At 42.5% G+C, this 21,474-nt stretch overlaps 1 protein-coding gene across 6 annotated transcripts in view; it reads left to right on the plus strand.

Moving 5' to 3' along the window:
* Nucleotides 1-20,028, plus strand: part of Kif3C (Kinesin family member 3C) — a 112,198-nt gene extending 92,170 nt beyond the window's left edge. For 2 of the 6 annotated variants that reach the window (XM_071696044.1, XM_071696046.1), the window contains 6 exons: nt 349-484; nt 4,040-4,239; nt 11,253-11,358; nt 11,910-12,170; nt 14,207-14,341; nt 15,376-20,028. In XM_071696044.1, coding sequence (XP_071552145.1) covers nt 349-484; nt 4,040-4,239; nt 11,253-11,358; nt 11,910-12,170; nt 14,207-14,337 — 834 coding nt within the window. In that variant the 3' untranslated portion in view covers nt 14,338-14,341; nt 15,376-20,028. Of the gene's footprint in view, nt 1-348; nt 485-4,039; nt 4,240-4,851; nt 5,010-11,252; nt 11,359-11,909; nt 12,171-14,206; nt 14,342-15,375 lie in introns of all 6 variants that reach the window. The other 4 variants (XR_011716983.1, XM_071696045.1, XM_071696047.1 and 1 more) reach the window with 4 other exon arrangements.
* The last annotated feature ends 1,446 nt before the right edge of the window (nt 20,029-21,474 follow it).

Here is a 21,474-nt window from a genome sequence, read left to right on the forward strand (position 1 = left end):
GGTAAGACACAGTAGGTTAAAAACTGTGTAGTACATCGCGACACCAGTCTTGTGAGTTGGATTCTGAGAAAGTTTATAGATTCCAAAACAAGTGAGGATCAAGGTGGCCACATAGTCCCCTACAAACTTGTGCCTGTATCATAAAAATTGCCTTGTGTCCACCAAAACCATTTTAGGATAAATAAATTCCCCCCGGTATACATTTATGATTGAAATGTATCTGTTTCATACATTTGTTACCATTCATTTTGAACCTCATGTGTTGGTTATGTTCCTAACTTCACGTCGCGTGTGAGACCTCACCACAGTCACCTCCTCCCCCTCACAACCACCACCCTCCCGCGTCAGGTGCAGCCCACCATCCGGAGAGACTGTAATTACAGCAACCTCGACGCCATCAAGAAGGAGAGCGTGTGGGAAGACGAATACCAGCGATGGAGGATACCCGACCTCGTCTTGGTGAAAACCAAGCTGCCACCTGCCGGTACGTGTGACCATGTTATATGACCCTGTATGAGCTCTTACTTCGCTAAGTGCCCCTGTAGGATCTTGGTTCTTTTTTTTTTTTAAATGAAATTCATCTGTTCGGTAATAGGCTACAAGAGGCACAGGCCTTGTTGATATAGTGAGATTATTACTCCCTCCTGAAGGTATGATAAGGGTTACGCTGCTTAATTTTTTCGGAGCGGGTTAACAGAGCCGTTATAATCTTACTTTACACACACACACACACACACACACACACACACACACACACACACACACACATACATATGTAAATCTTTATTGATAGAGTAATAATTATTCTCTGGAATCATTATGTGTGTGTGCCATCTGCTGTAAGAATAATTATTTCATAAGCTATAAAAAATAATCATTTCTAATTTCCATTGACGTGAGGAAGCCAGTTTCATGTGTCTAGTCATTTACCAAGGAGTTACGTAAGACAATAACTCTGTTGCATACGAATATCAAAGCGAATAAGCGTTTGGTTTTGGAGTTGCTTGTTGCCAAGTCTCTCAGTAACGAGTCCCACAGTATGAAGCTATTTGTGTTTGTTGATCTTGGCCATAGCTATACGATCGCCCAGGTAGGATGACCTAACGAAGGTAATTACCCAAATCTTTGGTGTATGATAAGACCAGATATAGCTTGAAGCAGTAAATCTAACACAGGAGGTTGTCATGTCTCACATGTTCAGACTAAATTTTGACATAGGCTGTACTGCGTTGCATAGCCATATCAGAATCTATTGTGTCACAAGCTGTGATCAAGTTTCCAGTATTTTTAGACCTAAATCCTTTCACATCAGATATTGTTATGTTACAGACTTACCGAGCTGCAGTATCATATAAATCATTCCTTCAGTCACATTAAACTTTGCCATGTCACAGACTCAGATCAATCTCCGTTGCGTTGTGAGGCCACATTAAAGACTTGCCACAGTGAAAGCTTGCATCAGACTCCGTTAATGTAATCAGTGTCAGCGCACATTAGACTCTGTTATAAACATACTTTAATCAATACTATCATCCACCTTGATGTTGCAGATGCATTAACTCATTGTCTTCAGTAATCTCCTACGAGATTTTGACGCATAGTCCTCTCATACCTATTTGAATATATGGCTATGAGTTTCGACGGAAGACATCACCTATTTGTGCAATGACCTCAAAGGTATGACAAGTAAAAGGGATCAAATGGACAACACCCCTCATGATATTGAGATGTGAGGGAGGGATCATCTCAATTCCACAATCTCTTGAGGGAGTTGGTAGATTGTGTGATGTTTAAAAACAGCACTGGACAACGGAGCTTCCTAATAAAATTCATCATCTATTAGCTCTGAAAGCTTCATAACCCAATTGATTATTGTAAAATGGTATAACAATCAGTGAGATTGATCAGTCATTGGCTTTGGAAAGGTTCGCAACACATTAACTTATTGTACGATGGTATAATTGATCACTTACAGGCTCTGAAAGGCTCATAAGTCATTAGCTTACAGTATAATGATATATCATACATGAGACTACTGAAAAATACTATTACTCTTAGTTCATGGTAGATATGCATTCTCTCTTAGGCCACGTATGAAGGTTAGGCTTTACCCTTTAAGACATTACTGTTGAGATGAACATACCCCATGAACCACCATCTGTGTCTTCCGGGTTCCATTTTAGGACTGGGAAGTGGGACTGATGCCGAGTTGACAGCTGTCTAATCTTGGTCAACGTATGAGTCTAATCAAGACAATAATCAGAAGGAATTAACGTTGGGATCCCATTATCAGCCATTCCATCGGCAGCAGTACCATAACCAGAGGACATTAATCTGTTTTTGAGATGACGTTTTAGGTTAAGGTCTTTGATGATATATCAGGCTAGCATATTGTCCCTGAACTATATATGTAGTACCATAGTAACGTTGAGATCTTCCCCCGTCTTCCCCACGGTAGTCATAGATAAGTATGTCATTGTGTTCCGTGTTAGTTGTATGTACGCATCATGACCATGTGCTGTAGAGCGAGACAACACTTACAGCTACACCTTGCCCAAGTTACCACTCGACATACATGTCTCCTCCACCCAAAAAAAGGTGTTATCGTTACAGTAGGTACAAGTGGCAACGAGAGCCAGGCAGACAAGCAGAGGCCCTGGGTGACTCCATCTCACTAACACTAAATTATGATGGCCTTATGCATGTCACTCTAACTGGGACTTTACCTGCTCAGGAACTCCATTCCCTGTATCCAAAATTATATTCAATGAATCACTGAATCTCATAAACACAACACGTCATTATACCAACACGAAAACTGAAATGTTCAATAAGAACTCAGTCCCAGTTGGACAGAAAGAGATGGCGGAAGCCACCGCTTCCATGAGTGATTGGCGAGGAGTTTCCAATACAGTACCCGGGGCTTCTCTCTCTCTTTCTCTCCTGGCCGCTCAAACCAAGGCACTTGTGGCCCAGCATGAATGACCGAGGCCTCTACCAGCCGCTCAGACCGGCGTTTGATTTCTTGTGCTCGTGGAAATGTCAACAACTTCTGGTGGACTGATACTGGTTGTTGGCGACCAGGCCGTGATCGCCCAGGCCCGCACCTCTAGCGGGATGATGTCTTATTTCAGCCACGTACAAAAACATGGATCAGATAGCATTATCATCAAACATTGGCAAATGCGATTGTGATTATTTACGGGTGTATACAGTAAGGGAATGGGTATGACAGTCTATGCAAAGCTAAGGGACATAATTACCTAATCAAGGACGAGAGATTTTTAGCTTATCTTTTGCCTTGATGTTCTCACAACCCCACGTAAACATCATCACATTGCTACTGTAGATGTCTCATTGATCAAAATTAATACTTCTTCCATGTCTCTCTCAAGACTGTCGACTAGATATGTACATATACACCTTGATACATCACAAGATTCTTACGTCACTAAGAATCGGAAAGGATCTTGTGTTATCACAACTAAATCAAAATCTCTCCTATGTCAGCAGATAAAGGCTTTAGTTTCTCCTCCCCCCCAACTAAACAGTTTACTATCGTGTAACATTACCAGGTCCCTTTGGTTAGATATTACAGAGAACGACCAACGATTGTATGATAGCGAGGCGTGAGGGCTGTTTAGGTGCGGGCCGAGGCGTGACACGGCTGTGTTCTTGAATGATACAGTGTTCTGAGGGGATGACCCACATCCACACACACACACCCACACAGAGTAACACACTCCTCTCTTTGACTCAAGTGCTCTCCCGCAACACCTCTACCTTGCCAGTGTTCATTCTTGGCTTTAAGTATTCACCTTACACTCTCCTTGACAGTGGCAGTATTTGTGGAGATACTTTACACCTCCCGTCCCTCCCTTTCACCTTCCTTGTTGTAAGCGTCCGTACTTACCTCCTGCCTCCCACACCTGAGGCAAGCGTCACCTCGACACTTGTATAATTTGTGAACACGGCCCAGTGCACAACTCTCCTCGCTCGTTTGTACAGCGCATGTCGCCTCTCATCTTGCAACTTGCAGGGCCCACCGGCACGCTGACTCAGTCTGACTCCCCCAACAACAAGTACAACGATTATAACAGCCAAAGCAGCAGCTACAACAGCAGCAACAGCAGCTCTCCTTATAACCGCATTATCCAGCCTGGTGGCCGCTTCCCTTCCCAGACGGCGCCTGCCAGGCTGGGCATGTGGGACGATGACAACGATGACAAGATCCTCAAGGTTTTCACCCTTGGTGCATGCTGCTGCTTAGGAGATGATAATGGGCATTAGCAATACTCTCCTGCACTGAGCATGGGTTGATCGTGTGGCCAAAAGATAGTTGAGTTACCGCCGAAATTTATCTTTAAAAAGAGAATGGGTTTTCACTGTCTCACCGCCATAAAAAACGGGCATGCTTGGATGAGAGAACGTTACTTGGGGTATTGACTTGCTCGGCGACGAACCACATCTGCCTGAAGCACTTTGCATGACGCCTCTCACTTTCCCACTCCACCTCACGTCATGCACGCCTGGTTATATACATCCTCCTTCCTATCGAGCTGGTCGTACTGGTAATTTAGGCTCTAAGCTGTAATCCTGTAATCAGTGTAACTATTATAAATTCTTTTTTTTTATTCCTTTTATAGACCTTCACGACAGGATACTTTTCTGGCTGAGGTATGCCCCTGTGTATGTGTGTGTGTGTGTGTGTGTGTGTGCCAGGTAAGTCCAGTGGTAGGCAAGCCCTTAGTCTAGTCTTAGAGTAGATAAGGTGAGACTGAGGTAAGAAGGGTGACCCATCCTTTGTGTGTGGGTTTTGATGATGACATTCTGGGCTATGGTGACCGGCAGGGATGCAACCTGGGGCCCGCGCTCGCCAGGTCCCGAGTGCCCGTGTGGGCGGGTGGGCGACGGCGCCTCCAGGCAGCGAGCCGCCCACGCCGCCCGAGGACACCGTCGAAGAAGAGCTGCAGCAGCTGGAGAGCGAACAGGAGGACCCTTACCTGCAGGTCGATTGCATGATGACAGTGTTGCTAACCCCCTAGTACTCCTCCGAGACACTCACTCTTTCTTGTGCAGGATATGTGTGGGGTTCCGATCTGTACGGCTTTGAGGTGTTTAGAGCCAGAATGTGTAATGTGACTTGTAGGGTTTGGGTACTGTGGTGCTGGGTTGGGGTATTGTAGTGCTGGGGTTGGGGTATTGTGGTGCTGGGGTTAGGGTATTGTAGTGCTGGGAATGGGGTATTGTAGTGCTGGGGTTGGGGTATTGTAGTGCTTGGGTTGAGGTATTGTAGTGCTGGGGTTGGGGTATTGTAATGCTGGGGTTGGGGTATTGTAGTGCCGGGGTTGTGGTATTGTAGTGCTGGGGTTGGGGTATTGTAGTGCTGGGGTTGGGGTATTGTAGTGCTGGGGTTAGGGTATTGTAGTGCTGGGGTTGGGGTATTGTAGTGCTGGGGTTGGGGTATTGTAGTGCTGGGATGGGGTATTGTAGTGCTGGGGTTGAGGTATTGTAGTGCTGGGGTTGAGGTATTGTAGTGCTGGGGTTGAGGTATTGTAGTACTGGGTCATGTAGCGATGCGACCTATGGGGCCGGGAATGTGTACAGTTGTGCTGTGTGGATCAAAGGATGTGTAAGTCCGCAATCTATAGGGCTGTGATCTGTAAGGAATGAGATATGTAACCCTGGGCTGTGTAGGCCTCATGTATGTAGAACTGTTTCCTGTAAAGCCAGGATGTATGACAATGGGTTATGTATGGCCACAGAGCTGAGACTGTGCTGGATTACGAAGAGTCAGATTTTGTATCATTTCATTCTCTTGAGCTGGGATGTGTAATGTTTTGCTAGATTGGGCCATATAGGACTGAAATGTTATGTGTTCTGCTAGGATGGAACGCGTAAAGCGGGCATTCCAAATGTTCTACAAGAGTGCATGTGTAGGCAGTGGGTATTCATGTAGAGATGAGGTGGAATGTGTAAGAGCAGAATGATGTTTATAGTCATCTGCTGGTATGTGTAGGGCCAGGATGTTCAGCATTCTGCTGGGTTGGGATGTGTAGGTCTTAAGAGTTTAACATTTTGTGCTGGGATGTGTAAGGTGAGGCTGAAATGTGGTGTTGTGCTACGCTATCCATGGTTGTGATATTGATAAGCTATGTTGTGTGGGGCTTGTGTTGAGTTGTGAAGGATTGTGCTTTGTAGGTTGAGTTGTGTTGTGGAGGGTTATTTTATATAGAAGGTGTGTTGTGTTGTGAAGGGTTGTCTTGTATATGGGTTTGTGAAGGGTTGTTTTATGTTGGGGGTGTGTTGTGTTGTGAAGGGTTGTCCTGTATAGGGGTTTGTTGTTTTGTGGAGTTTTGTGTTGTGTCATGGTTGATTGTAGTGTGTCAAGTTGTGATTCTTTCAGTTGTGTCATTCACAATAAGAAATGCTAATCAGTCACATAACTATTACGTGATCTAACAAATTTCAAACCTCCACCTGGGTCACACATTATGGACACAACCTATCATATATACATTCCTTCTTACCCGAAACAGATACTTCTACCTTGAATGTGTATAATGTAATATATTTAGAATATACATTTGCTGTATTCATGCCAGATGATGTACACATCTTATTTGTCAGCTGAGACGACACAGACACCTGAAGGCCCCCAATCAAGGCCATCTCATGTATATAACTTCGCCGAATCCAGTTATCCATTTTATCTCCCAGCCCCTCAGGGTAGGATGAAGAGCTTGGCTAGCTGTGTTACGGCTGCAGCGACCAGGAGATTCGAACCTATGCTGACTCGAACCCGAACAGCTCATGAATACGTCACAGTTAGGAACGCTAATCGCTACCCCACGGAAGTGCATTACTAACCCCCCTATTAAGAGTATCGTGTGTTCTGATCCTCCTTAACAGCATTTTATTACCTCGCCAGCCAGTAAGAGGCTCATGAGTACAGTGTTAAAGGATATCTATCCTCATCATCTTCAGTTATGTACACGGTATAAATTCCCTCAACATTCAGGTGTTCGACACTCATGACGTCTGCATGATTGACCAAGCTAAAGTGCTTATACGAAAGCAGTTGTGCGTGTTAGTCCACTAATTCAGGTGTGTAACGTTCCACATCAAATAAAGATTACACCGACTACTCTATATATCACAGACGGCCAAGTTAGTAAGTTATTAACAAGAAGTTTATCATCATGTTGGACATGAGTGACCCATTTGTCAAACAGCTACACACACACACACACACACACACACACACACACACACACACACACACACACACACACACACATGCGTTTCAAGTTTGGTCACTTAGAGAGAACCAAAGAATCAACAGAGAAGGTGCAGAGGAGGGCAAGAATGATCATACCTAGAATTCAGAGAACTGAAATACAAGAAAAGATTAGAGGCTTTAGATTTGCCCACGATAGAAGAGAGAAGAGTGAGGGGTGATCAGACCACAGCCTTTCAGGCTTTTAAACTAACCTGGTGACGTAAACAGTGAACAGTTCCTTGAAAGATGTGGAGACAGGAAAATCAGAAGACAAAATGTAAAATCAAGCAAAAACACTTCTGAAAGGAGATTTAAATAAGTATTTCTCTAGTATTAAAGTAGTGGAGTAATGGAATAGACGTAAAGAAAGCAAATAATAATGGCGGACAGATAACAGAAGGATAAAAAGCTCTATGATAGTAGAGAATGTTCAAGAGTTAGGAGACCTCCTCCCTCCACAGTATAGCACAAATAGATAATTACACAAATAAACACACCCTATGGGTTTCTGTGGTGAAGTGATCATGAGATATATCCACACGGGTTCGAGTACTAGGCTCACGTGACAGTCGTCCCATACCCAACCCATCTGTCCACCCTTCCCTCGGGGCTGGAGGCTGGGGGATGTGTGCGTGTGTATATACTTGCACAGGAGTAAAGACATGCTACATGAACAAGAGGTTAAGAGACGGGTGGCAACACGAGAGTAAAACTCTCCCCACGTAACAAAAACTAATCACACACGCACACATTATAAATAAATATATATATATATATATATATATATATATATATATATACGAACAAAGTGCATATGAACACGCACCTTCATAGAAGATACAAACCTCCAACAGCCAGGATCGAACCCGGGACCCCCTTAGCAACAGGCGGGAGCGGTACTGCTAGGCTATGATCGCCCATTATAGGGAAATGACTATTCGAATACTATGTACTCGAATACCCATCGTCTCACGTTGGTGAGCAACGGGGTCTACACCGGTTATTTCCCATCAGGCTATCTATTATATATACTCAAACTAATCTTCACGACAATCAGTAGCTTAATTTGATCATCTATTTGTTTTATGTAATTTTCTTCCAGATACTGTGACATATTCGGCTCATTAATCTTTCCTGTAATTCCTAAACCTTTCTTAACTTTGTCAAATTTTTAAACTCTCACCTCCTACTCCTGTCGTTGCTTATGTTTGATATCCGTAGCTTTCCATAATTTAAAAAAAAAACTCCTTTGATTTTCTTATCTATTGCTTTCGTCTCCTTCTGCATCTTGAATCCACCCCACCTCACCCTTTCCTTGGCTCTGTCATATAATGCCTCGTCGTGTCCTGCATTCCTTCGGCACGAGTTGGTGTCAAGTTACTTCTTCAGTATCATGCACTGGTGACAAGTTAGTTCTGCAGTGTCATAAGCTGGTGTCAAATTAGTTCTTCAGTGTCATGAGCTGGTGACAAGTTAGTTCTGCAGTGTCATAAGCTGGTGTCAAATTAGTTCTTCAGTGTCATGAGCTGGAGTCAAGTTGCTTCATCAGTATCATAAGCTGGTGTCCAGTTAGGTCTGCTGTATCAAGTTGGGACAATATTATTCAATTGCTGGTGCCAACATAGTCCTGAGGTGTCTTTAATTCATGTCCAAATATTAGATGTAACAACACATTTGGCAACATTTGTGTTTTGTTTATGCCTTGTGCTTAGTATTCCCCCAGTGTCAAAATCTATCGTATCGACCCATCACCTTCAAACTGATTCATGACTTCATGTCATGGATATTGTCTTTACCATGAATTCTGCTCGTTTTTTTCTCTTTTCTTTTGAAGATTAGTCCACGAAGTGTTGATAATATTGAGAAGGCTGAAGAGTGATATGATGATATACTTGTAATGTTTAAGGGTTGGCCCATGGCATAATGGTGATGTATAAAGGGTTGGCCCATGGTATAATGGTGATGTACAAAGGGTTGGCCCATGGTATAATGGTGATGTATAAAGGGTTGGTCCATGGTATGATGGTGATGTATAAAGGGTTGGTCCATGGTATAATGGTGATGTACAAAGGGTTGGCCCATGGTATAATGGTGATGTATAAAGGGTTGGCCTATGGCATAATGGTGATGCATAAAGGGTTGGCCCATGGCATAATGGTGATGTATAAAGGGTTGGCCCATGGTATAATGGTGATGTACAAAGGGTTGGCCCATGGTATAATGGTGATGTACAAAGGGTTGGCCCATGGTATAATAGTGATGTATAAAGGGTTGGTCCATGGTATAATGGTGATGTATAAAGGGTTGGTCCATGGTATACTAGTGGTATATAGAGGGTTGGCACATGGTATACTAATGATGTATGTAGAGAGTTGGTCCATAGTATACTGGTGGTATAGACCCATTGGTTGGCCCATGGTATACTGGTGGTATGTAGCGGGGTTGGCACATGGTATACCGATGGTATATAGAGGGTTGGCCCATGGTATACTAGTGGTATATAGAGGGTTGGCCTATGGTATACTAGTGGTATATAGAGGGTTGGCCTATGAAGTGTGTTGGTATAAACATAGTTGTCCATGTAGCCCTGATTTTCGATCCATGTAATGCCAGAGTTTGTCTACGTTCACTGGTTTGTTGTTTGCACCATTTGGCAAGTAGTGCCAGATACTGCACTGGTGTGTTGTTTATAGTACCATCACGCTATCACGTTTGCACACAGGTGAGGCTAACGTTCTATATATATATATATATATATATATATATATATATATATATATATATATATATATATATATATATATATATATATATATATATATATATAATATAATATATATATATATATATATATATATATATATATATATATATATATATATATATATATATATATATATATATATATATATATATATATATATATATGTATATTACTGTTTCTGCATCTCTGTGTAGGGCTTTCAGTAAGAATGAAATTTTTTTCAATAATGTTTTCAAGATTATCTTATATCTTATCTGTAAGATGAATGCCATTATGTGATATCTGAATATAAAGAGATATAGATGAAATAAAAAGGAGTATCATTATAGTAAAATGATTCAGTAACAACGAAACATGTGTTGATGACCCCAGGTGATTATTCATAACAAGCAGTATTGTGAGAGAATGACAATTCCTATGCTTGCATATCTGCTCTTCGTGTGTACGTGTTCATGTGTGTGTGTGTGTGTGTGTGTGTGTGTGTGTGTGTGTGTGCGTGCGTGTGTGTGTGTGTGTGTGTGTGTGTGATTACTATTCGTCAATACTTTCTGTGCTTTACGGGAGAGATTCTTACACTTGTGTTGTCCCGTCTATTAATCATACCTCTACTCTTATGTACAACACACACGCACACCAACCTCATCCGTGTGTGTGTGTGTGTGTGTGTGTGTGTGTGTGTGTGTGTGTGTGTGTGTGCGTGTTTCTCCACACCTGTGTTCGTTTTTGTTTGTTCATGTGTTATGGTTCTGTTACTGTACCTGAAGTTTAATACCCAGATATTCTGTATCTATGTTTATATGATTTTATAAGAGAGAAAGAAGCTAGATAGAAAATGATACAGAGGGATAGATAGATATCTATATTTCAATTCTCCTATGTATCACCCTCTATCAATCTATCTATCCATCTACTCTTCTTTTCCTAAGAAGCTAATGATTATCATTCTCATAAAACAAAACAGTAAGGACTTGTGTAAATCAGTAAAGTCAGTGCTAATTGTATTTCACCCTGGGATCATCAGCACCAGTGACAATACAATAATGTCTCAGATTATGAATGAAAGCAACGAGAAATATATTTTTCACAGCTTCACCACAAGACGAGAGATAATACTTCTCTAGACTTGTTTTCAATTTCGTTTCTCTGTGAGTGCCGTCCGGTTGTGAGGTCTCCTGTGTCCTAACTCTCTTGTTCAACTTTCTTCAGCAGAAACTCCAGAAGTGCGAAGAGGAGGACATTGCTGGCAACTACTTCAAGCCCAAGAAGAGAGCAAATGAACTCTTAGTAAAGTTTCAAGAAGATAGTAATCTGAGTAAGTCTCCAAAACACCCGTATCGTTTTTGGTGTTCGATGTAACACGAAGAAGAAATATCTTGTAACGGGGCACATATTTTAAGATGTTTTTTGATAAGTCTTCCATGTTCATAGGTACTGGATGTTCTCTTGTTGGTAAAATGTATATCGCACAGCACATATTGACACCTCTACACCCTGGTATGCTGTTAAGTTAGCTCCTGAGAACTGAAGGGGGTTCTACATAATGTGTGGGGGGTAATGCGTCGCAATGGCAGCGACGGTCATAAGGTTTTGGAGACGATACCCAGAGGTGGGAATACTATAGGTGTGCCAGTGGTCGAGATATACACACACCGGGTGTGTGTCTGGCAGTGGTAGCATAATCGAGGTGTGACGGTAGCGGAAGTGCTCGGTGTGTGTTGTTGGCAGTGTCTGGGCATTTCCGAACAAGGAAAGCCACGGGGCGGAGGGATGGCTGTGCCTGGACGTGCTACCACACCACCACACCACACCACACGAGGCACCCTTGACCGAGCATGTCCTAAGACCATCCTCACTCTCCCTCAGGCAAATCCAACACCAAGAAGAACAGCACAGGCAACAACATGTTCAACACGAGCATGAGTCACAGTATGTGGGGCAACACCATGAACCTCAGCTCCTCCTTCAACAACTCCCAGGGATCAGGTTCCTACAGCTCTTCCTGGGGTTCGAACAGCTCCTCCTCCTCCAGTGGAGGTGGAGGAGGTGGAGGAGGAGGGGTAGGAGGAGGAGGAGGAGGAGGAGGAGGAGGAGGGGGCGGCGGCGTGATGAGTAACGGTTGGCTAGGTAGGTGACGCACAGCCTCCTTGCCACACCTCCTACTTGAGCAAGTTCCCTCACAATCACTTCTCCTGCTTCTTGGTATGGACGATCACCGCAGAAAACTCACTGCTTTGTTCTAAACTGCTTCCCGTCTCCATAGTTACGTTGTGACTGCTAAAACCGCATGCTTCACCAAGCTCTTAACTTACTAACACTAGATTTCTAAAGATATTCAGTAGTTTGATCCTGGGCTTTGCGCTTAGGTCCTTAGTCTTGCAAGTCGAGCATGATCACTGATACTCAGATTCTTAGATAGAATTATCCATGAATGAGTCTTTATGATTCTGGAACCCGATGGTACCCACTTATCTGGCACATTAGAACCCTCATGTTTGAAGCTGGTGTTTGCAGATCATGAGAGGTCAAAGACAGTACCAGATCTTGATGACAAGAATTCCTCCTTAAACATAAGATATCAAAGAACAATGATTCGGGTTATGACTAAAGATGTAACAGCCCACGAATAATATCAGGCAGAGTAATACCATGTTTAATGATATTCATTAACTTAATTGTCTTCAGGATAGTCAATTCTTAATGGCACTTGATCACAGAGCAAGAAATTGCATTTGAGTTTTAACTGTAAGTTCACTATGAACTCCAGATATCTGATAATGTTTTCTGACACTTATTCCAGTCTCCGTACGTCCCTTCTTGTACTTCGTATGATAAATATTGTGATGCATGAGTGATACCAGTGATGATGGCTCTAGTCTTCCGTGTTATTATAAGCATGTTTCACCTAGACGGATCTTAATAGGAAACCTTTCGTATATGAATTTTGTATAAAAGCTGAACTATCAGAAGTACTTTGAGTAAGCCTGCTATTTTAAACTCATAGATTTTTTTTTACAGTTACTTATAACATACTAGTTAACGCCAACGATCGTTAGTCTCGTTGTATGATGAATGTTTTATTATCATAGACATGTCCATTGTAAAATGAACTGTGGTTGATCACATTATACTTACTCACTAGCAATGTGTGTTCCCTCAGAGGGTCTTAAACATCGCTGTTCCTTACCTTTAACTCATATAGGTTAATGTAATAGTCGCACTAATTCCTTATAACCCTGTTAAGAGGATACGCTCCAGTACTAAGAGTGTATCAATGTACATACCTGTTACTGCACGAAATAATACCCTAAATCCTATACTCATTCCTGTGAATGAAATAATTTGTAGGTAGATATTCTTTCCTCTCTCTCTCTCTCTCTCTCTCTCTCTCTCTCTCTCTCTCTCTCTCTCTCTCTCTCTCTCTCTCTCTCTCTCTCTCTCTCTCTCTCTCTCTCTCTCTCTCTCTCTCTCTCTCTCTCTCTCTCTCTCTCTCTCTCTCTCTCTCTCCACCCCTGTGAACAAATACCTAGACTTGAAATGAAATGAAATTGCAAGTTTTACACCGTCAGAGAAACAAGCACCTGAAATCTGGCTCCCATCCTTGTCTTAGGCAAATAGCGAGAAGATGTCAAATTCAGACGCACAATCCTAAAGACCTGAATTCCTTGAAATCACACCACACACGTGAGGGATTTTCATCCCCAGACATATTCTTAAAAGACTCGCACCCTAGAGTCACCCTACTGATGCACACCTAAAGTCATCTTCCATTCCGGACACATAACTCGAGCTGTGTCCCTTCTGTGTCCTCCAACCAATAACACATCCCTGATGCCCTCAACTTCGAGACACATACTTTAAGTACCTTAAGCCCAGTGAGGTCCATTCAAAGATTCTTACCTAAACCTCTACACATTGACTCAAGCCTACCATCCATCAGTCCTAGGAAATACATTAGAAGTCCTTCAGCCTCAGACACACACACACACACACACACACACACACACACACACACACACACACACACACACAAAATCCTTTGCCCTAAGAAACTAGCATGAAGGCTCTCACCTCCGCCATGACAGCTCTGAGGAAAATAAAGAAATCTAGTGCACCTCCAGACCGCCTCCAGATCGCTCCTGAAGGCTTTCCTCCGCCCTCAGGTAACGGATTTTCTTCCATCTCTCCGGAGATGTCGTTGAGGCGGCCCACCAGGCTCGAGGCGCTCCCTACCATCGAACGCAAGAGCAGGAAGAAGAGTAAAGACGTCTTACACACGCTAGACTTGATATAGCAGGGTAAGGCACGCCTCACACACTTCCTCATACCTAAGAACACAGTGGGTAGATAGATCTATTGGACCTGAGAGGGATATTGGAGTAGATTAAACTAAGTAGCACAGGGTAAGGCACTCCTCACACACTTCCTCATACCTGAGAACACATTGGGTAGATAGATCTATTGGACCTGACATGGATATTGGAGTAGATTAAACTAAGTAGCACAGGGTAAGGCACTCCTCACACACTTCCTCATACCTGAGAACACAATGGGTAGATAGATCTATTGGACCTGAGAGGGATATTGGAGTAGATTAAACTAAGTAGCACAGGGTAAGGCACGCCTCACACACTTCCTCATACCTGAGAACACAATGGGTAGATAGATCTATTGGACCTGAGAAGGATATTGGAGTAGATTAAACTATGTGGCATGGTGATCAAGTGGAGGGCATAGGGTTCAGCTGGAGGGAGCATAGTGTTACCCGTCAGTTTCTTTCTGACGAGTGAAATAGATGATGTTGTGGTTGTGTGTGGGTGTGTGGGTGTGTGGGTGTGGCGTTTCAGGATGAGGTGGTCGATTAAGTTCTTATCTTCCTCCAGAAACGTCAAGTTCAGTACAAGAGACATCGTCTGGCATAACAAGGAATAGTATGATAGAATCCTAGATGCTCAAGGATTATGAATGAAAGGTTTTTTTTTTTTTGCAGTATATGATATACAATGTTTAACCCAAACATTTGAAAGATACTATCTTTTGATTCCCTCTCTCTCTCTCTCCCTGTACAACCTAATCTTTGAGCCCGACGACACTATACAATGATAAGACCCTTGGAGCAAGACGGTGTGGCCTTTGGGTACATTGGTCTAGCCTTTGATCTGGCCCTTCTTGTATCAGGTTAAAGGTCTATTATACCCAAGGGCTCGTACCGTCCTATTCAAGCTTATATCACCTTGCTCAAGGATCGTACCGTCAAGCTCAAAGATCGTACCGTCGTACTCACAGTCAGTTAATGAATCCAGTCTATAACCTGTGATATCTCTTATTTCAGGTGTGAAGCAGCGAGGGCACCATCTGTGATATCCAGTCCAGCTGGCTGACGTTGTGCCAGCTGGACGCACCTCATGCCTTCTGCAGCACCGTCAGGGAAGGACCACCCCATTCAAAAAAAAATCTATTTTGACTGAAAATCTAAGTGCATAGTGTTAGTGTCTTAGAAGGCACGTGTGAACTGACACGCTCCTTATGCATATTAAGAACAAAAGATCACTACTTGGTGTCATGACCTCGTGTGTGACCAAGTGCGACGTGCTGAGCTGACCTCATTTCAGGTTAGTTGGTGAAGGTTTACCAACGAGGCCCCACTGTGAGAATGACGGGCAGACGCTGTGATGTACCTCTATTTTTTATATGTGTATATAAGTGGCCAACTCGCAAATAAACAATCGTTCTGGTATCATTGGAGAGCTGGAACAAAGGATGTGTCTTTCCTCCTGATTCTTTCCCAGGACTAGATACAAGAAAACATCACTCCATGTCATAAAATGCTTATCTGGAACTGTGAGGAGTTGCCAGCTTTGTTTGAATACGACAAATAAGACTATCAAGCAGGATGGAACCACCGTTGAAGATAACCCGATGCTTGTGAAAGATTAGCCCGGCATTTGTCCAAATGGCTTACCAGACTCTTACAGCACAACCAAGGGGCGTATCATAGTGTATCAAGGGTCATACCGCTAGTTGGTCGTACCGGTGTTCTCAAGGGGCAAAAGACTGAAGAACACTGAAGACGAAGAATAACTTTAACTTCTCAAATCTTCCTCCGTTAAACATCTGAAGGTGAAGTTCACATATGGATGTACTAGAACCTTACTGGAACAAGTATAGTAAATTCATATTAGAGAATGTGGATCAGAAAAAGTGTATGACTGTGCTAGAAAGAGTATATTGTAATATAGTGATAGGATCAATCAAAAGACTTCAGTGCCTAACATTCTCATGTCTTTTTTTTCTCCTCCGCTAAGAAATCACAAGCGCTACCATGCTTCAGCAGGTGACCTTACCAGACAGTCTGACAACCTTGAGCACTTGATCGTCGATTTCGTCGTCGAGTCACAGGAATGAGCTAGGATGATGGGTATTCGCCAGCGGTGTAGTAATCTCAACACACAGTGACGTCCGGTACCATCGGATCCTACATGAATGCAGTTCTACCTCATGGAACTGACGAGTTATAGAGCGTCCACAGCAAATGACCAGCAAAGAATCGTCCATCTGTGATGATACAACCTCCTTCGTCCATCTGTGATGATACAACCTCCTTCGTCCATCTGTGATGATACAACCTCCTGGATGCTGGTATCAGCCAAGAGACTGAAGTAGCGTAAGGTTCTCATTTGTTAATATTTTCATTTAACTCATCATTTTCCCGAACTTTCCACAACAAGAGTACAGTGCCATGAGAGACTATTAACTGTCTATAGTTTATGATCACCGAATATGTGATACAAGAATGGGTGACAGAACAGAAATGTGCAAATCTTCTTGTGTTATTGTGTAACAAAATAAAAAATTCACACAATCTTCTGGACACATTCGGTAAGTCTTAGGCATATGTGTTTTGCAAAGAGCAGAGGTTGACAAGGATGAATAGATGTACATGTTTATCATGATGATTTACAGGGTGAGTAAGAATAAACACACGCAACGATGTCTAACCACTTGGACTCAACATAAAAGTTTCAGAAGCGGTTCTATACAACGCTAAGATCACAACAGGGGAGATGCCCATTGGCGAGTTAGGATAGGTGGAAAGGAGTTGTGTGATGGCGACTTTCATCTTTTACCTTCGCACTTTCCAGGTCTATTTTGCTTCTCTGGGAAGACCCGTGAAAACACACTTGTGGTATTGAAATTCAACCGGACCAGAAACTCTTTGACTATTTGGTATAAGATTCTATCGTCCTTTACATCTTCTTTATCTATCATTTGTCCGTAATAACACTACTGAATCCACTATCTTGAGTCCTTAATATTTGTTATAAGATCTACTGAAACCGAAGCGACTGAGCAAGCACTAAAGACAAGACGAAGACATCTGTTGACGTACGTGGCAGTTGAAGATCACCAAGTAAGGGAAAGACATTGTAGCAGATTCCCGCTAAACAGTTTGACATCCAGCACAGTTGGGAGAACAGTATGTACGTACAACCAGAGACTGAGCTGTTGTGATAGATAGTTAGATATCAGAGGCCAAAGTTCAGAGAGTAAATACCTGTCAATTATGACATGCAGTTGTCAATGACCCGGTTGTATGAATGGCTAAAAGTAGTTACAGAATTTTCTGGGTACAAATGGCCGTATTACTGTCACTTGTCTTAATGTGTCAAAAGGAATTTTACATTTAACCTTAGAATGTACATCTGTACGTAAACATGTGTAAATGCTTCTGTAAATATATATATATATACATATAAATGTACTTGTACACATTTATGAACCATAGATAATCATGAATAAGGAATGTACATGTATGTATGCGTTTACGGTCGATTAACTGTGATAGTGTGTGGAGGAATGAGTGTGTTGTATTTTTCAGCAAGTTTGGAAAGGTAGCGTATATCATCTTTATATATATATATATATATATATATATATATATATATATATATATATATATATATATATATATACACACACACACACATATTTTGTGCGTGATATTTGTAGACTGTGTAAGAATGAATTATGACACCATTTACCATCAAACGTGTACTTATATAACCTAGATGTTAGACAAAAGATGTGGAATGCTTTTTTTTCCTATCAGAGTTGAAATAATGAAGAAACTGGTCTCACAGACAACAGGAACGAACTTTCTTCTATATATGAACGTGACTTTCGTGAGCTGTGAACGCTAACTGCACGTAAACAGTGTGCCTTTATTAGTCAGAAGCTCATATTTGTCTTTTTTTTTTCGTTTTGTGTCAGAAGCTCTTCCTTTCATCATCTGAAGCTCTTCTGTTAAGGTGTTAGAACCTCTACTGTTGTCTTAATCATCTCTATCACGCGGTCTGAAGCTCTTCTGTTACGGGGGTCAGATGCTCTACTGTCGTGTGAAGCTCTTCTGTCAAATGGTCTGCATCTCTTCTGTTACGATGACCAGAGGGCCGCAGGCGCCTGTGGTCCTCCACTGTACGTCTTCGCTTATCTTTCACATCACTATCTATGTCTTGGTTAGATTATAGTTGGTGTCTCAGACATGTTCCGATGCTGTCGCAAGTGCAATCTTTTTTTTTTAATGTCAAACTAATTTCCTGATTTCTTTTCTCAGGTGAGATTCATAGCCATCCCAAATGTGCTCTCCCTGTGTATGATTTGTTTTATGGTGTATCTTTTTTTTTCTATCAGAAGTCTCAAACTTGGCCCATTGGACTTTCACAACCTGAAATATTGCTCACTCTTGTCATGACCATTTTTTTCATGCCCTCTTTCGATCTGATTTGACATCGATGTATCAAAAGAGATGTGAATGTGTTTTGGATCCGACTTTAGTCTTACACGTGACATATTTCTCCCTTCATGTGTGAAGCGTATTAAACATGGACTATAAATGTGTCAGACGTGAGGTACTGTTGTCTTGAATACAACATTTGGTTTCAGACATGTCAAAGTAGCGTCTTCGACTTGATCTTCAGTTGTTCCAGATTTATCCTTCTCGTTTGATCAGTCCCACAGGTGGACTTTCGATATTCCAGACCTGGCCTCTTGTTGTCTCTGCTTCAAACTTGACTTGTTCACGTCTCGCATATGGTCTTCTGTGGCTCCAGCACTGACTTGAAAGTGTCCTGGGCGCGATTTCTCGTTGCTTGAACTTGATGACCTCGGTGTTACTCTCCCTGACGTGATCCTCTTTTGTTCCTGGTGTTATGGTATCTTAAGGTGTCTGAGACGAAAGCTCTTCTTGTCTTACACGTGCCCTTTAGGTACCATATTTTTCTTCCACATGTAACCTCCTTTTGCTCCCAAAGTCGTCCAACTGTTTTCATAAGTGACAAATATTCAACACAGACTTAACCTGCTTTTGGAAATACGTAACATCATAAAAGTGACGTATCATATCTCTTTTATACATATCCTTTTTTTTTTGCCTAAGATCTGACCTCTTCTTGCCGGAGGTATGACCTCCTATTCCTCACTACTTGACCTATTTTGCTTCATTCTTGAGCTCCCGTTGTTCCTCATCTAGCCCCTCGAGCATGACACACTAAAAACCCAGTCTCACGTTTCTTAGATATGGCCATGTATTTCTCCTTCTTCGCCACACTTCCTCTGGTGTCCAACGCGATCTCACACTGTGTCCATGTCACATCCACTCACGATATCTCAACTGCTGTGATAATCGCCAATGTATTCAAATCTTCCGTAAGTATTTTGTTTTCCCTTTGTGTACAAAGAAAAGGTAAAGGAACACTGTATTCACTCATTTCCTTTGTTCACATTACGTTAAGGAGTCGTTGGAGAACAAAGATAGATAACAAATCAGGGGAAGTTATCAGAAAGGCAGTTTATTTTTTTTTTTTCTAATCCCAATGTACTGGAGCGTCAGATACTTGTTTGTTGTGTGGTGACAACCAGTATGTATATACCGGATGTTTATCTATGGTGTGATGTCAGAGATTATCACTTTATAAATAAAAGTCTACGTTTATCCCCCTGTCTTATTACTCCTCTGCAGGCGTAGTGGTGTGGAGAGAGACAGACATTTAATCTGCAAGTTCAGGTAATTCTTTTCTTCTGGGTAATGGTGTAAATGTACTAATTCTATGAAAAATGATTTAGTGTGGAGAAGGGAGTGAGAAACATATCATTCATGGTTATTTGCATCAATTAATGCCATAGCAAGAGAAGAGATGACTCTTTTTTTTTTTTGATTTACAATTTCACAAGAGTTTGAAGTTGTGGTTCTATCGTGATCTTTGCTTTCCTCCATCACTCGCTTATTTCACTCTCTCACCTTTCACTCTCCTCAGGTCCTCCACTCTGTCATTCTTCATTCTCATCAGTATTCATTCCTTCCCCATCCGCTCCGTCAGCATTCACGCTCCCCTTCACCAACTTTCTCTACGTTCACACTGTCACCTTTCACTCTCCCTACTCGTCCATTCTCATCCTTCACTCTCCTCACTCGTCCACTCTCATCTTTCACTCTCCCCGCACGTCCACTCTCATCTTTCACTCTCCTCACTCGTCCACTCTCATCTTTCACTCTCCCTACTCGTCCACTCTCATCCTTCACTCTACCCACGTGTACACTATGTCACCCTAACGGTTACTCAGTCACTCTTCACTCTCCCAACCTTTGCTCTGTCACCATTCACTCTCATCCCCATCACTGACTCTCCCCACACCCACTCTGTCACTCTTCACTCTCCCAACGTTCACTCTGTCACTCTCATCCCCATCACTGACTCTCCCCACACCCACTTTGTCACTCTTCACTCTCTCCATCACTACTCGCCAAGTGCACCCCCATCTGGACTGTCGTAGTGGGCTAGGCGCTACAACAACACCAACAAAGACACGAGAATTTCGTTGTCATGGTTTCTGGTCGTAGTACACATCAGTAGAGGCACAACAACCCTGGCTACATCACTATGTAAAGGCCTCGTAGACGCATTCGAACGGTGAATTATTTCGTTTAGTCTTCTGGTACTACGTTACCATCCCTGATAATTGAGTGTACGACTACTTCATGCAACTTCCTGACTGTTCCGTCATTGCTATTACTGTAAATGCCTGATTGCTATTTGTGTGTTACGGGAAGAGAGTTTTCGAGAGAGTTTTACACCCGTGATGTCACGTCTCATAACCATGTATGTATGCACCATGTCTTTACACCTTTATGTGTACTAACACACACACACAACCACACCCTAAGACAAGTACCTCTTTATCGACCAGCCTCCTCGAGGGGAGGATGAACACCTGGGTTGGGTGTAGGTCGACTGAAGCGCTTAGGCTTCGAACCCATGTGGGTCCGATCCCTGGCACACTCATGGTGCCTCATGATTAGGAAAGCTGACTGCTACAGCGTGGAGGCCCTTGTGTGTGTGTGTGTGTGTGTGTGTGTGTGTGTGTGTGTGTGCTC

Source organism: Panulirus ornatus, chromosome 59, assembly GCF_036320965.1.
Source record: "Panulirus ornatus isolate Po-2019 chromosome 59, ASM3632096v1, whole genome shotgun sequence".
Lineage (NCBI taxonomy): Eukaryota > Metazoa > Arthropoda > Malacostraca > Decapoda > Palinuridae > Panulirus > Panulirus ornatus.